Raw genomic sequence first — 16,986 nt, 5'->3', positions numbered from 1 at the left:
ATAGTTGCCAGATGTTCGTCTGTTAGCAGAAGTTAAATTGAACAATAATATATGTATGTATACCTTACTGTTGTTAAATAACATGTCGGGTCTCTGTATAGACAACTTTTATTTTCTTGCCTATTTTTCTTTTTGTCAGGTGTCATATTTTTCTGCAACACGCAGTACATTGAAGGAGTGTAATTCTTTTGCAACACGCAGTACATTGAAGAGGGATTTTTTTGCAGTACACAGTACATTAAAGGGGTGTGATTTTGCCGCAAGACCTTAAATGTTCTCAAAGATGTAGACATCTTATACAACCCGCAATTGAGTTTTATAAAAAATATTTACAACAAAGTTTTTTGTTGGGTGGGGGGGGATATTGCGCGATATTGTGGAGTGGAATGTTAACAAGCATCTCTATTAGAAGGTTTGTCTGTTTGTCCCTCATAAGATTGAAGGGGCACTTTTGTCAGTCAGTTACTCTTTTGTTTGAAATAGCTTTTTCGCCAGTTTGTCACGACTGAGTTTTAAATATCATTCGAAAATGCGCCCATACATATCTGAAGAGCCTTTTTGTCACGTTTAAGTTTCAAATAACATTTTCGTTGCTAAATGCGTAGATTAAATGGACTGTCTGTCGTTTTCCTTTTTTGTATATCGGCTGTATTTTTGTGTATGTGTTTTATTTTTATTTTTGAGTATGCGTTTTATTTTTGTGTATGTGTTTCATTTTTGTGTACGTGTTTCATTTTTGTGTACGTGTTTCATTTTTGTGTACGTGTTTCATTTTTGTGTACGTGTTTCATTTTTGTGTACGTGTTTCATTTTTGTGTACGTGTTTCATTTTTATTTTTGTATATGTTATCTATTATTTGGATGTGTAGTATTTAATCGTTTGAGTGTGTTGTATCTTTTAAATTTTATATTATTTTCTTTTTCTTTTTCAACATTTCTTTTTAAACAGAATTTTAAGATCCTTTTTCAGAATTAATATAATTCACAACCAGAAAATTTTCTGTCGACCTCAACTGGTCTATCTACTTGGTCCATGATACTTAATTTTTTTTTTATCTTACTTAATCTGTCATTCACAATTTGGTCTGTCATTCTGAATTTTTTCTTATACTTAGTCTGTATTTCTCAAGCCTTTTTTCTACTTGGTCTGTCAGTCTCAGTTTCCTTTTACTTGATCCGTCATTCTTATTTCTTTTTATCAAGGCGTAATTTTACTGTACCCTTTTCAAAGTACGGACCCCAGTAGAGTTGTCGTGAATATGAGATGATTAATTTCTCTGTGAAAATTCCTCCAATATACCACATGGGCGCGTACTCCATTGTGATGAGGCCCATAACGTTTCCTTTGAACATGGAGTAATCCCAGGGACACGCATCAAATAGCCTGAGCAAAAATCCGGAACTGAATTCCCAGGCAAAAATCCAAAGCATGTAGACGATGGCGCGTATCGCCAAGGGCACACTGTTCCGCATCGCGAAATAAAGCTTCTCAAGAACAAGCATGGAGATGCCGTAGATGAAGAGACACCAGACGCTGGTGATTCCATGCAGCTTGTGGTTCACGCTGAATACGACGTCCCACACGGCGGTGTACGTCACTTCCGCCACGTAGCCATGAATCGCGTAGATGTAAAATCGCTGCGCAAACGACAAAGGCACAAGTTTCGAATGATCAGAAATTGGAGGCCGTTTCATGATATTTTTTTTTTTTAATTTATTTTTTATTTCTGAAAGTAACAAAAACAAAAATGTTAGTTATTTTGAAAATCATTTCAAAGCGTTAAAAGAAATCATTTTTACTAACAAAACAAAAACGTTAGTGGTACTTGTACAGTTTAATCAAGACATTAAAAAATGAAAATATCGAAAAAAAAAAAAAGAAAAAAAGGGGTTATATTGTACGTATCCGTTATGGAATGAAGTTCTCCGAAAAAAAAAATTTCACTTAATTTCATCAAGTTGTTTTTTTTTTTTGTTTTTTTTTTACAGCGAAAAATCAATTTGTTATGATACCGATCAAAAGGTTCGATTTTTAGGAAGAAAAGCTGGTAATAAAAATGGGGAGGGAGTGTCGGCGCTTTACATGGAGTTATCTCCCGTGGCATGTTAAAAATTTCCATAATGGCTGGCTTCAACGCGCTCTCATAAAAACATGTTTTTTTCGCTGTAAAAAAAAAAAAAACTACTCGATCAAATTAAATTAAATTTTTTTTTTTGGGGGGGGGGATCTTCAGTCCAAGATTAAACTGTACAAGTACCACGTTAGTCATTTTGAAAATCATTTCAAAGTGTTAAAAAAATCATTTTTACTAGCACAACGAAAAAAAAAAGTTAGTCATTTTGAAAATTATTTCAAAGCGTTAAAAACGCTTTGAAATGATTTTCAAAATGGCTAACTTTTTTTTTTTTCTTTTTTTTTTTTTTTTACTATTATATAATTTTTTTACTATTATATAATAAGTATATATAATTATTATTACTAGCAGAACAAAAACGTTAGTTGTTTTGAAAATCATTTCAAAGCGTTAGAAGAAATCACATCTTCCAGATCTAACCATTGGACAACGACAAAGGTACAATTTTCGAATGATCAGAAATTAGAGGGCGTTTCATGATTTCTTTTATTATTATTGAAAAGAACAAAAAACAAAAAAGTTAGCCATTTTAAAAATCATTGCAAAGCGTTAAAAGAAATCATTTTTATTATAAAAGATCAAGATTGTTTTTTTCGTCCAGCTGACAGGATCGCAGAAAGCTTTTTGAAAGTTCGCGTACATACACTCACATTCACGTGTATATACACACACGCTAACGTACACACATGTACAACGTTACTTCCCCTTTCAAAGGAAATCCACACATGCGCAAAAGACCACCGGAAACGAGTATAAAAGCAAGAGCAATAAGCAGCACCTTCCTTTTCCAACTCACTTTCCGAGTTGAGTGGTCGGCGCACCAACCGCCGCTGTTTCGGCAGGCGCACGCGCATACCTCACGCCACTTGCTACTGTGTGGGACAAAAAGCCAACAGACAGTACTACACTTTATATGTTTTATCTCCCCATGAACTGGATTGACAGTCTCCCTCTTTCTCTCTCTACATATACAACTTGTCCCTGAGAATACCTTTGCGTAGCTGACTGCTAACTGATGTCAACCCTCTATCCTTTGTCTTTGTCTACACGCTGGACTATCATTCTCATTTCTACTATATTACTCACTTCTTTTCCCACGCGCGAACAAACGATAGTGAGATGAAAACACATTTCCTTTTCTTTCTACACCACCAGTCCCGCAACAAACGATGGTTACACCCATGCAGACATGAACACGTGTTATATCTAAAACATTCATTCTTTCAACAGTAAATAAACGACACGTTTATCTATTCCAGCAATTGAGTCTTTGTTTCCTTCATTCCATTCGTTTCATTATTTTCTTTTGTAACGGGATTACGATTTATATATCCTAGTCCTCTACACAATACAATACAACGTACGGTTAGAAGGAACACAGCCCTACACACCCGAGAATAGTCTCTCAATACACATCATCTGTAGATTTGTAGTCAAAACGAAGCAGGTGATTCCTCCAATATTTGTCTACTCTGGCTTTGAAGATATTGAGTGACTCTGCAGATACTACTTCTTCCGGCACTTGATTTCACACGTTCACCATATTGTTAGAGAATGGATAGAGAGAGAGAGAGAGAGTGTGTGTGTGTGTGTGTGAATTACAGAGTAGACACGTTGACAGGAAGTTAAGATCAGCTGATTGGATTGCGTGTGAGTCATGTGATCAGGTTAGCTGAATCGATGAGATTTGATTTGGACTTAGAACCGAATGGACGGCTTCGCCGTTGTCTTCTCCACTTTGCTGGGGGTGGGGAACGAACGCTGACGTGGTAGAAATAAAACCTAGAAGAAGAAACCACAGGTCAAATTCACTTTCCACCTTCTGCAAGACATCTGGGAAAGTGAAATAAACTATAGAACTGATTTCTTGTCTTGGTGTGAAATAAATCTTCGTCCCCAAAGACAGGTATCAAGTCTCCCTCCCAGATGAGAATTTCCAGATGGACCAACGAAATGGCAGAAGGTATGTTGAAGATACATGACATGTCACACACATATTCACACTTAACAGCATATGAACATATGTAATAGAAATACCACTAGATGATCACACACACAACGACATTGACTCTGGTAAGATAATTAAACACTCAATCCTTTATAAATAGACACGTTTTAATATATCATCTCCATTCCAATTTCAACCAATATACGACAAACGCACATTTTATGACACGACAACGTAACCATATGTTGGGAGAAGGGGTGTTCTTGAACTGACCCAGCTGCCCCTTCCAATGTCGCTGCTTATCCAAATACAAGGAATGCCCATGGATCCTACAATCTTGTTTCAAAGCAAGCATCTTTGAGACAGTCCACGTTGTATTTGAAGACTTGGGTGGCATCTCCTCTCATGAATATTTATATATCCAGATTCCTCCCCACAAGAATATGATTGGCTAGATGTATCAGAATTTTAGGGGAATTTTTGACACCCCTAACAGAAAACTGCGAATAAAATATAAAAAAACTCGTACTGTTTTTTAAAAGTAGGTTGTTTATTTTCTGTATGGTATATACTTCCAAAATAAACTATTAAAGTTCTTTAAAAAATAATAGAAATATTATTTATTTAAACAAAAAAACAGTGTTTACAAAGTGCTGGCGCGCGTTCAACCAGCCATTTTTTTTTTTACGTATGAAATCAATTGAATTTTACGAGTGACATTTTTTTTTCAATTTTTAAATTTTAAAAATCTATCAAAATTTTTCTATTGCTTCAATTTTTACGATACTTTCAGGATCAATGTGAAATTTTATGTTCTTTCCAATAAACCGAATATAATATTTTAGACAAACGTTTTTTTTTAGATTCATCCCCCATTTTGAAATGTTTATTAAAATTTAAATAATTAATTTACGCACCAAAGTTTTATATATCACAAATTGAAGATAAAAGATCAATGAATAAAATATTCTAATTTAAAACGAAAAAAAGAAGTGTTTTTTTTTTAAATTTACCTGTAAAGTCCGAAGTGTAAAACCCTTTTTTTTTAAACCACCTTGTTTTTTTTTGTTTTTTTTTTCTTTTTGTTTTTTTTTAATGAAAGCTCATGTTATGCTTATATCGTCAAGTAAATACCGGACGCTGACAATTTTTTCTATTTCATTCAATGTTTTCTTTTTAGATGTTTTAAAAAAAATTCATTAGAAATAAAATATATTAATCAAAAAATTGTGTATTTCATTAAGAGAATAAAAAAATCGGTCGACTGGGTTTTTGTTTAACGGCAAAAACTTATAAGTAAATGTGTGCCTTTTTTCATATACGGAGGCCCAAAAATACTAATTTTGGTTAATAGCACGCAATAAAAAAAGATATTGATTATCGCGTTTATAAGTCACCGTAAGATAATCGCGAAAAAAATCAGAGATTTGTCTCCCTTTATTTGAACAGTCAAAAAATCTGAGTTCGCGTTTTTTTTTTTTTTTTTTTTTTTTTGAATCCTTGTTTAATAAAGTATTTTATTTAAAAAGGACATGGAATATATGTATAAATATGGATAAATTCTTAACAATGAACAGTGGAAGTACATATTGAATAGTATTTTTTATAGGTAAGTGATTTTTTTGGAATTTAAATCTTTTTTACTTACTTCGATTATAAAAAATATATATAAAGAAAATCAATGAAATTTTAAAGAAAACCGATTTAAAAAAACAAACATTACATAATTTTCTATTAAACCTGCTATTTTTTTTTTTTTTTTTTTTTTTTTTTTGTTTTTGCTCCTTTAATTGAAAAAAAAATTAGGGTTTGAATTACTATCTTTCGAAGCTTATAAGTACTTAAATAAATCAACTTACATTTTTCAAGTTCGTATACGGCATTTTTAATGGCGGCTTCTGATACACCTAATGATTGGCTGGTGTAAGCCATAAATACAGACGGGTATATCAACCTGAAAGATACGTTAAAAGCCTAAAGCTTAAGCATATTACCACTTACGACAATGAACACCAGTTCATTAAGGTAACTGGCTAGATTGTATTACAGGATAAGTGTACCCAACACCATTAAGCTACTTCAAACAAATGTCTTTCCAGGACATATTAGAAAATGATTTCAAAGCATTAAAAGGACTTTTGTCTTCCACATGTTTTCTTCCAGATGTTTCCAAATCTACCAAATTAGAAACGATATTTTCCATTGTTTATTTCTATTTTTCGTAATTTTCTTTTTTTTTTTTTAATTTCTACTCGTTCCGAAATTCGAAATTCTTAATTTCTACCAGTCCGTAATATTCAGTTCTTTATTTCTACCTGTCCGCACGGGTGGCGGAAGTGTTGAGCATATGTTCTTGGAGTCCTGCTCGGGGTGTGGTCGGCAGGGATCATCTCGAGAAAATCTCATTTGGTCGCTGTTCTTATAGGAGTTTCTACGTTCGCGTCGGCTTATTATTTTGACATTGACTTGTTACTTTTCGGTTTTGAAATGATTTCCATTGTGATTGAAGAAAATACTTTGACTTAATACGTCCATGTGAAAACTTACTTGCTTAAGGGAATGAATTCAAACGAGTTCGAGATGGAAAACAGGTAAGAAATTAAAACCATTTTCTTTTTAGTGTTCATTAGAATTACTTTGCGATTCAGCAGTCACAGCGGTCTCTCCAGTTACCGTCAAACGAGAACTGTGTTATTTTGGTGACCTTTTATCTGTCAGGCTGCGTTATTGGTCCTAGGTAGTCCTAGGAGGTCTATCCTCTCAGGCTTTGCCTCTCCTCTTTGGGTGGAATGTTTATTGTTTACTTCCTGAGTTATTCAGACCAGGAAATGCTGATGAGGCTGCCCAGACAATTTTTTAATAGGCCAAAATGACCTTGTGTCACATCTTTCTCTGATGCGAAGGAAGTAACTACAAATGCATAAATAGTACTTGTGAACGTTAATGCTTTTGTAATGATTAAGAAAATTTGGATTCTTTGGACTATGGGATGTTATTCTCACAATGTTTCGGTCGATGTAACCTCCAACCTTCTTCGAGTGTATGTTGTCGAACTCGGGAATCTTGCTGGGAAGCCTAGGAATCTGCATTGAATTTCGAAGTTACCCTTCCGTTTAATCCATGGAGGTAGCATGCTTTTGATCCGTCAGCCATGGTTGGGTAGAAGTTTACAAATTCTGTGCAGATTCCCGAGTTCGACAGAAAGATTTCTGAGTTCGACAAGATATACCTGAAGAAGGTCAGAGATTACATCGACCGAAAAGGTGTGAAAATGACATTCAAGATGAGAACAGTAGTCTGAAGAATCCAATTAATACAAATTATCAATCCTCATCTCAAAAATTTAGAAACGTAAGGAAACTTGTGTTACTTGTTTCGTTCTTGTCTTGAATGTTATTTATGCAATGTTTCGGTCGGTGTAGCCTTTGACCTTCGTCAGGCATGCTGGTTGCCATCTTGAAAAAAGCAAGGAGAAAAGTTATTGGCTCTGTAGATGGTTTCGTATTCTTGGAGTTGTTTTCGTTTTTTTCGTCGTGGTTTCCCCTTGTTTTTCAAAATGGAAACCATCATGCCTGAAAAAGGTCGAAGGCTATACCGACCAAAACGTTGCACAAATAACGCTCCAGATGAAAACAGTAGTACAAACAATCTGCCCACATATAAAAAAAAAATTCAGAACTGCAATACAGAAACTTTTTTTATGTGTGAATTACAAGGCAGAAAAGCAACAAAAAAAAAGAAGCAACCTCTTCCTTTGACGACCCTACTGGGGAATGTTTTTTTTTTTTTTTTTTACTCTACAGAGTACCTCCACGGGGAAGCCGGAGTCCACCCCCATTCACTGGTTTTGTCTGGCCTTACTGTGGTTAGTAATGGACGTAACAAGTTGAGCCGAATTTGTATCGCATCCCATCTGAGTGGGGGAGGGGTCGTACCGCGGCCATCGAGATATCTCGGTAGCCGTGGTCGTACAACATACCGATAAGTTCGCCTCAATTTAAAAATGATAATACAAATGTTCATCCCTTTCTCTCTTCCCCATCTCCTATCCCATCAAAATTATCGCCCCCCGCCCCCTTTTTTTTTAAAGTGTCACGTTGTTTTTTAACCTTGGCCCGGACGCTAATACCGGCCACTGGATTGCTCATTTTGATTTGTAAGCGGACGTTACGAAACACATACACACACACACACACACACACACACACACACACACACACACACACACACACACACACACACACATTTTGACTGATTTTCTTTCTTTTAATTTTTTTTTTTTCGTTTTTCTTAGTTGGCAAAGAGAGAAGCAATAAGCATATTAGCGAATGTCGTTCACTGAAAAACATTTCGCACAAGGCCACCAAAAGTAAGACCAGTTCTTACGTCTATGCGTTGACTAAAGATTGACTCGCTTCCTCGACAAAAAAAAGTTTCTCTCACAGTTGATTTAAATAGTGGAGATTATAAAAAAACACGGAACCGGAACTGAAAACTGAAACGTAATAGTTTTTTTTTCTTTTTAAAATAATACAATATTAAAATAGTACATTCCAAGGTTCTCCTCCAAGAGGCGTCTCCTACTTTCGCTGTGTTCGACAGAAACATTCTTGAGTTCGACAAGATACACCTGAAGAAGGTCGGACGTTACATCGACCGAAACTTTATGAAAATGATACTCAAGATGAGAACTGTACTGAAGCATCCAAGTAATGCGAATAGATTATATATGGCCGGGATATTTCATCTGTTTATCTGATAAGAGTTCGAACAGAAAATTGTGGCTGGATGTAGTAAGACAAGCTATCTACTTATCTGTCTTTCTCTTTCTTCGTGAGTACGAAAGTATTTGGAGGATTCCCTTTTTAATTTTTGGGGAGATTTTTGGGGAGAGCTAGTTTTAGAGAAATATTTTTAATGAAACTGTTTTTCTTTCTTTCGTTTTAACAAAGGAATCACCACTTATCAAGGCCCAGAGGCCACTCGAGGATAAGGGTTAAAGAGTGTACAATAGTCGAAAGGACAATATCATAGTAATCGTTAGAAGTGTAAATTTGGTAAATTGGATTACTTAAGGGGAACGGCTCATCAAGAACTTATTTACATTGGACTTGAAGACGGCCAGATTGTAGTCAGCTCGAAAGCAGCTAAATGGAAGGGAGTTCCACAGGTACGCAGTTCTAAGAAAGCTTTGTTCATGGAATCTACGTTTAGGTTTAGGCACAGATAAAGAGTGGGGGAAATTATTGATAGCGTTTTCAGCTAGACAAGAGTTTCTCGTGAATGTTTGGTGAGGGGGGGGCTCCATAGATTGGAGTTCAGACGAGCGCTTGCCATGAAAATAATGATAAAACATCGACAAGCTCGCAAGGTCTCTTCTGTGAAAAAGAGGTTGCAGGGAAGAGAAAAGGGCATCCCCCACTAGGCTACGAAGTCTATTCTGAACTCTGTCAAGGCAGGATAAGGTCTTCCTAGCAGCTCCTGCCCAGATGTGACAGCAATACTCCATCCTTGTACGTACCTGGCTCTTATATAGGTAGAGAATTGCATCAGCAGTGCGAGATTTACCGGATCAATAGAAGGATCCTACCATTTTTCCAGCGACCTTGGCAACAGATTTGATGTACATGTTTCATTTCAGAACAGGAGTATGGGTCAAGCCCAGAAGCTTGTCAAAACATGGAGCTTTCTCAAGACGAGAGCCATTCATTTCAATTGATGCCAGATGGGATCAGAACGTTGATGATGTAAAGGTAAAAGCTTGGTTTTAGATGCATTAAAAGTAACAAGCCACCTCTTTCCCCATTGTACTACATGTTCAAGATCAGAGGAGAGAGAATCGGAGAGAACTTGGTCGTTTATGGCCTTCGAAGTGTTGCCATAGATAGTAGTGTCAGCAAAAATTTCTACAAATGATCTAAGGATGTGATTTGGAAGATGATTAATGTAGATCAGGGAGAGAGTTGGATCCAAGATGGACCCCTGAGGGACTCCAGCATTAATACTGTGGGCCTCTGATTTCTGCCTATCAACCACTACTCTTATGAACCTATCAGAGAGAAATGATTAAGAATTGAAAAGACATTTCCAGCTATACTGTAGCTGGAGATCTTGTGAAGTAGACCTTTATGCCATACTTTATTGATGGCCTTTGATATGTCAAGAGCAATTGCCCTAGAAAGGAAGCCTTTGTCGAGAGTTTAGCTAATCCTATGAGAAATAACTGTAAGCACATCTGCTGTAGATCTAGCAGAATGGAAACCATATTCTATATCACTAAGGTTATTTTTGCTGAGGTGGTTGACTACTTCTCTATTTAACACAGATTCAAATAACTTACTCATGACGCACATGGTACTTATTGGTCTATACTGAGAGGGAGATGACCGATCACCTGAATTCTTAAATACAGGGCATACCGATGAGATTTTCCAGGGTGTTGGGAAGCAATTCTCCTTAAGACAACACTTAAACAGCTTTGTAAGTAGGGGAACTAGTTCTGGTTGGAGCTTTTTGAGCACTATAATTGAAATGCCGTCAGGGCCAGTTACTTTACTGGGATCAAGGTTTTACATTAACCTGGCAGTATCAGCCACAGATATTTGTATGTTGCATAGCGTGTTTTCTGATACAGGAGGAAATCCAGGGGGTTAGCGACCTTGGTCGCATAGGGTAGAATTAGCTGCAAAATTATTGGCAAAGAGTTTGGTTTTGTCTGATGCTGACGAGATTACCTCAGGTCCATTGATGATAGTTGGGATAGAGCACACACTTTTGTTCAGGATCCTGTTTGCTATTCGTGATAATTGTTTAATTTAATCAAGACAGTAAAAAATGCAAATATTGAAAAAAAATTATATGGTACGTCCACGTTATGGAATTAAGTTTTCATGAAAAAAAAATTTGATCAGGTAGTGTTTTTTTTTTTTTTTTTTTTTAATCGTCTTGCCTGTTTCACAGCCAAGGAGGGGGTTGCCTTTAAACGAAAATGGATTAACAAAGGATAAAAGGGATTAAAAAAGGACAAATATACTCTGTAAAATAAGTAAAAAAAAAAAACTAAAATATTTATCGAGGTATTTTTTCTGCCCATGTTTCGAAATAATCTTGTCAAAGTTGGACAAACTTTAATGGTGATGGAGTTATCTCCCCTGGCGCCCCCCTCCTCGTCTGTGAAATACGCAAGATGGATGCAACGCAATAGATCTCATTAACATTTGATTTTCCTCTGTAAAAAAAAAAAAAAAAAATTCATCAAATTAAGTGAAAATTTTTTTAATGAAAACTTTATTCCATAACAGGTAGGTACAATATATATATATATATATATATATATATATTTTCAATATTCTTCTTTTTTTTAATGTCTTCATTAAACTAAACAAATACCAAACTGATTTTAAGTCATACTCGAACGTGTGAGAGCAAAGGAAATATTAGATGACTAGCAGGGTGGTGTACCCAGCTTTGCCCGAGCATAAGTTTATTTTAATTCTTGCAAATTTCGTATTTATTATTATAGAGCTTATTCTCTATTGAATATTATATTGTACCTAATATATAGCACTGATTTCCAAAGTTTAAATACAAAATGACTTCGGTGCCATCAGCTAGAATTGTCAGCAAAAATTTCTACAAATGATCTAAGGATGTGATTTGGAAGACCAATAAGTACCATGTGCGTCATGAGTAAGTTATTTGAATCTGTGTTAAATAGAGAAGTAGTCAACCACCTCAGCAAAAATAACCTTAGTGATATAGAATATGGTTTCCATTCTGCTAGATCTACAGTAGATGTGCTTACAGTTATTTCTCATAGGATTAGCTAAACTCTCGACAAAGGCTTCCTTTCTAGGGCAATTGCTCTTGACATATCAAAGGCCATCAATAAAGTATGGCATAAAGGTCTACATTCAGCACTCCAGCTTCTTTGCCTCACTTAGCGCTGCAGCCGCATTTGCTACCGTTTGAGCTAACCCGACAGACAGATGAGAACATTTTAAAATTAAACTTTTATCTGTGATTATTTTTACGCGTGCATAAACTAATACAAAGATGTTGGCAAGTTGAAATGAACATTTTTTATTTCAACTTGTTGAGTTCTGCATGCGTTATTTATCCATCCAAACAAAGATTGGTGTATGATTACCAGGGCTATGACACCAGCATATTCTTATCATTGTTTTAACTCTCAAGTGTATATCCGACACAGTTAAACATAGTTAATCAAACGAGAACCACATCACTCTATATAAAAGCGTATTAGATATCAACGGATACACACTCGAAAGTCAAAACTATGAAAAGAATATGCTGTTGTCATAGGCCTAATGATTATTATTTCCTGTTAATTTCAGTATTATGTCACCAGTAGTTTAATAGTTTATCGGTTAAATATCTGCACACACACATCTATCTACTGTTTTTATTTACATAAATAAAACAAAGTAATGAATTTAAAAGCATAAACTCACAAAGTATATAATCTATATACGTTTAAAATAGAAGTCTACATAGATATGTAAACAGAATATTTGCTAATATGTTTATATGCCTTGTAAAACAAGGACGATTCTTTAGCTGAGATATTGAGAGGACAGAGTCGATAATTTAAGGACCTTGATTAATCCACGAATCTGAAAATCGTATTAAAAAATTCTTCACTCAATTATATAAATAACATTTGATTAAAAGTTATTAATAAAATTAAATGTTCATTGTAGAAAGAAAGTTCAGTGAGAAAAGTTACAAGTATTTAAAATGAATGAGTTTATACATTTGTTCTTGATGAGCAGACGATAATGAAAAAGGTTAATGAGTTATATGTATGCGTGTCCGTTAATATCTGCGTGCACATGCTTATGACTGTGTGCATGCGTGAGTTGAGATAGTTGAGATATAATCCTCAAGCCCGACAGAGAGGCGAGGGGTGGGGCGGGGAGGGGGGGGTATAGCCGAAGCAACATATATCTTAGCTATGTTGCGGATTTCGGCTCAAACTGTTTATTAGAGGAAAAATAAACTGACATTATATTAAGTCGAAATGGATCCAAAAGGGCCATTGCTCATAAATTTTTAAAAAATTTAAAAAGTTATTCCTAAAACCTTGCAAATGAAAGCAATTAAACTGGATCAGATATCCGAGAAACTGGTTCAACTGCAGATCTGGTTAAGTTTCCGGCTGAAAACGTGTAATGCAGAACACATGTTTTCACATGGGACCAACACGTTGTATGCAGTCCACATCGCAAGGAACATAATATAATATATATACATAATATATATATAATATATATATACATATTATATATATATATACATATACATAATATATATATAATATATATACATATATAATATATATACATATTATATATATAATATATATACACACACTCACACTCATACACACGCACTCACACACACTCCCTCACACACACTCCCTCACACACACTCTCACACACAAACACTCACATACACTCGCACACACACACTCACACACACCCACACTCACACACACCCACACTCACACACACACTCTTACACTCACACACACACACACACACGACTTCCATATAACAGTAGAGATAGCAACTAAACTGGTTCAACTCCATATCTGATTAAGTTTCCGGCTGAAAACGTGTCGCCGCATATGGTGTAATGCAGAACACATGTTTTCACATGGGACCAACACGTTGTATGCAGTCCACGTCGCAAGGAACATAGGGCAAGTGATAACTTGACTCCTTTTTTATGTAACAACGATATTTATTTTCTCATTCTCACGCCATGCTGCGACAGATTTGTTTGATTTTCGATACTTGTCGGATGAATTTCTGCATATAACATATCTAAGAACACTGCCAGATATATAAATTACCTTTGTGTGAAATTTGCAAGAGATAGGCTCAGCGGTTTCAGAACCTATTAGGGATGAACACACACAAACTGACTTTTATATAATAGTAGAGATAGAGAATAATAATAAAAAGGAAATAATTTCATTCACAAACTTTTAATCGCTAGATTTTTAAACCATAAAAACTCATGTACACGCACAGTGGAATATGCTGGGCCCATAACCTGTTAAGTGTTGAGCCATTGTGTTGAACAAAGATGGCAGTAGTATATCAAATCGGCAAAGAATCAATGCAGTCACGATCTCGAGTGTTGAGTAAGTTTTAATAACAAAGATGGCGATGAAGAATCAATGTAGTCACGATTCAGTCATTTCAAGGCGGAGGTTAACAACGAATTGACTTGAATCCAAAATTCGATATTTTTAAAATGAGGTTGGAAGCTTCTGATTGGTTGATTGTCCTAATCGTAAGTTATAAGTAAGATCGCCGAAATCATTGGGGTCATACTCTCATTAATAATCCAAAACATTTTAACAACTCACACACACACTCTCATACACACCCACACTTACACACACACACATAGACGCACACAACACACACTTACACACACATATATGCACACAACACACACTCACACACACGCATACATATACGCATACATACATACACACACACATAGACGCACAAAACACACACTCACACACACACTCTTGTACGCACACACACACACTCACACACACATACATGCACACAACACACACTCGCACACACACGCATACATACACGCATGCATACATACATACATACATACATAGATACACACACATATATATACACACACACACGCACATACACACATAAAATGACTTTTATATAATATTAGGGATAGAGATTCATAATTAAAAAAAAGGAAAAATTTTCATTCACTTTTAACGTAAAAAATATTTGCTTGTTATAATTTTGTGATTCAAACAGCACTTAAGTATAAGAACACTCGAAACATGAAAGCAACAGTAATACTAATAATGATGGGAGCACAAGTAACGATCCATTTATTTTAGATTCAGAATTGATAGTCAATTTGATTATTTTTTTTAAGCAAAACTTATATAACAAGAAGTATTTTGTGAACATTTCTTCCCTAGATTTTGAAACTAGATATTACGACCATAAAAACGCATGTACGAGTTATTCCGTGTACAAATCATCCAGGGCTTAACACCCATATCCATAAATTTGGCTGTAGTTTGCACTATAGAAAGACAATATAGGAAGTAAGACATCCTGAAAATTTGAGCACGCAACTCCAAGCGGTTTCTGATTTAGAGCACTTTGGGGGGGGGCGTTATCATCAAAATATACCCGACTTTCAACAGAAACTGTGAGTGAACGAAACAAGAACTTTTAACCATTTTTCGTCCAGAGACAATTTATTATGTCTAAAAAATATATGAACAAAAGTAATGCCAGCTACATCCTTTTTTAATTCGATTTTGGGGCACATGTGAAAAAATTCAAAAACCCTTAATATCTCTATAAGGCTTCATTTTGGAGAAAATCTGCTGCCATCTTTGGATTCCTTGGTTCAAAAAAACTGACCTGGGTGAATTTTTTAGAGCCATAAGATCTTTCAATCAGGAAATATTCAAAGAAATGACATCACAAAATTGTCGCCCGGGCGTCGCATTATGCGACTAACGCCAAAAAAAAAAAAAAAAAAAATGCTCTAAATCAGGAATCGCTTGGAGTTATATGCTCAATTTTTCAGGATTTCTTAGTAGTTCCTATATTGTCTATCTGCAATGCAAGCTACAGCCATATCTGAGGATATGGGTTTCAAAATGCCATATTTCTGGATGATTTGACACGAAATGACCCGTACCATAATATATACGTTTATACACGCGACCCACACGTTGTATGCAGATTACATCGCAAGAAACAGAAGACAAGCAATAACTCGACCCCTTTTTCATGGAACAACATTTACTTTCTCATTCTCCCGCCACGCTTGACTTCTCGTTATGGCTGTGACGTCACCCACGTCTCTAATGTGCTCGTTTTCTCTGATGCGTCTCTTCTCGAACGTGCTCTCCTGTCTGTTGCACAAATTCTTTTTTTATAATCTTTTTCTTTATCATTAGTGACGTCATTTCTCTTTTCATATGCAAATGTATATGAGCGTTTGTGCTCTGTTACAGTGGTATCATACACTGAATTATGTCAAAAACTACTGGTCCGATCAAGCTGAAATTTTGTATGATCCTTTGTTATAATGAGGTGCAGGGGACAAAATATTATGGTATACGTTCGATGCGCAGTAAGAGATTAGTCGCTACAATACCATATTTATGATCTAGAAATTTCCCCAGAAACTACGAGGCCAATCTGGTTGAAATTTTGAATTAACCTTTGATATGATAAGGTGTGCCGAACAAAGTATTATAGTATCCTTTCAGTGCATAATAGGCATTAGGATTTAATGCAAAAATGAGTACAACTTTAACAATATTCAACCATCAATTTTGAATAAAGAACTTATTCTAAGTCAACGGGCTGTAACTTTTGCCCGTTAAAAACGGGCAAAAAATAATGGTAATGGTAATAATAATAATAATAATAATAATAATAATAATAATGATAATAATTTTCTATTTAGTCCGTTAATAAAACGAGTGTCAGAAGCGAGAGTGATAGATACGGCATGAAATAATAACATGAGGGTAAAAAAAAAGTTACATCGGGCGAGTTAAATTATTTTAATTAACCGTAATTTGTAATTAAGTTAAAGTTTTACTCGAACGCATCTCAACCCGACATTTCGATTCCTAACAGAATCTTCATCAGGAAATACAATTTTTTCTTCTTTTTTTTACGTACCATGGCGGTGGTAATGCTTGGCACGTTTTCCTTCAGATGTTGGTGAAGTGTTAGGTTTCAATGTTAACATAACGTAGAAAACGTCGGTAAAGCGTGTATGCTAAGTAATAGAAATGATATGAAATACAAAATTAGAAAAAAAATTCAACGTTTTAAAGAG

General features: G+C 35.3%; 1 protein-coding gene across 1 annotated transcript in view; it reads right to left on the bottom strand.

Annotated features, from left to right (window-relative positions):
* Nucleotides 1-665: 665 nt before the first annotated feature.
* Nucleotides 666-16,986, bottom strand: part of LOC145261058 (transmembrane protein 229B-like) — a 48,119-nt gene continuing 31,798 nt past the window's right edge. Inside the window, exon 2 of the mRNA XM_080119221.1 lies at nucleotides 666-1,727. Within this exon, the coding sequence (XP_079975347.1) occupies nucleotides 1,186-1,695 (510 nt within the window). The 5' untranslated portion in view covers nucleotides 1,696-1,727 and the 3' untranslated portion in view covers nucleotides 666-1,185. The remainder of the gene's footprint in view (nucleotides 1,728-16,986) is intronic.

The sequence above is a fragment of the Euprymna scolopes genome, chromosome 37 (genome assembly GCF_053919585.1).
Source record: "Euprymna scolopes isolate OS-2025 chromosome 37, ASM5391958v1, whole genome shotgun sequence".
Taxonomy (NCBI): Eukaryota; Metazoa; Mollusca; class Cephalopoda; order Sepiida; family Sepiolidae; genus Euprymna; species Euprymna scolopes.
This window is presented reverse-complemented; position numbering and strand designations above follow the sequence as displayed.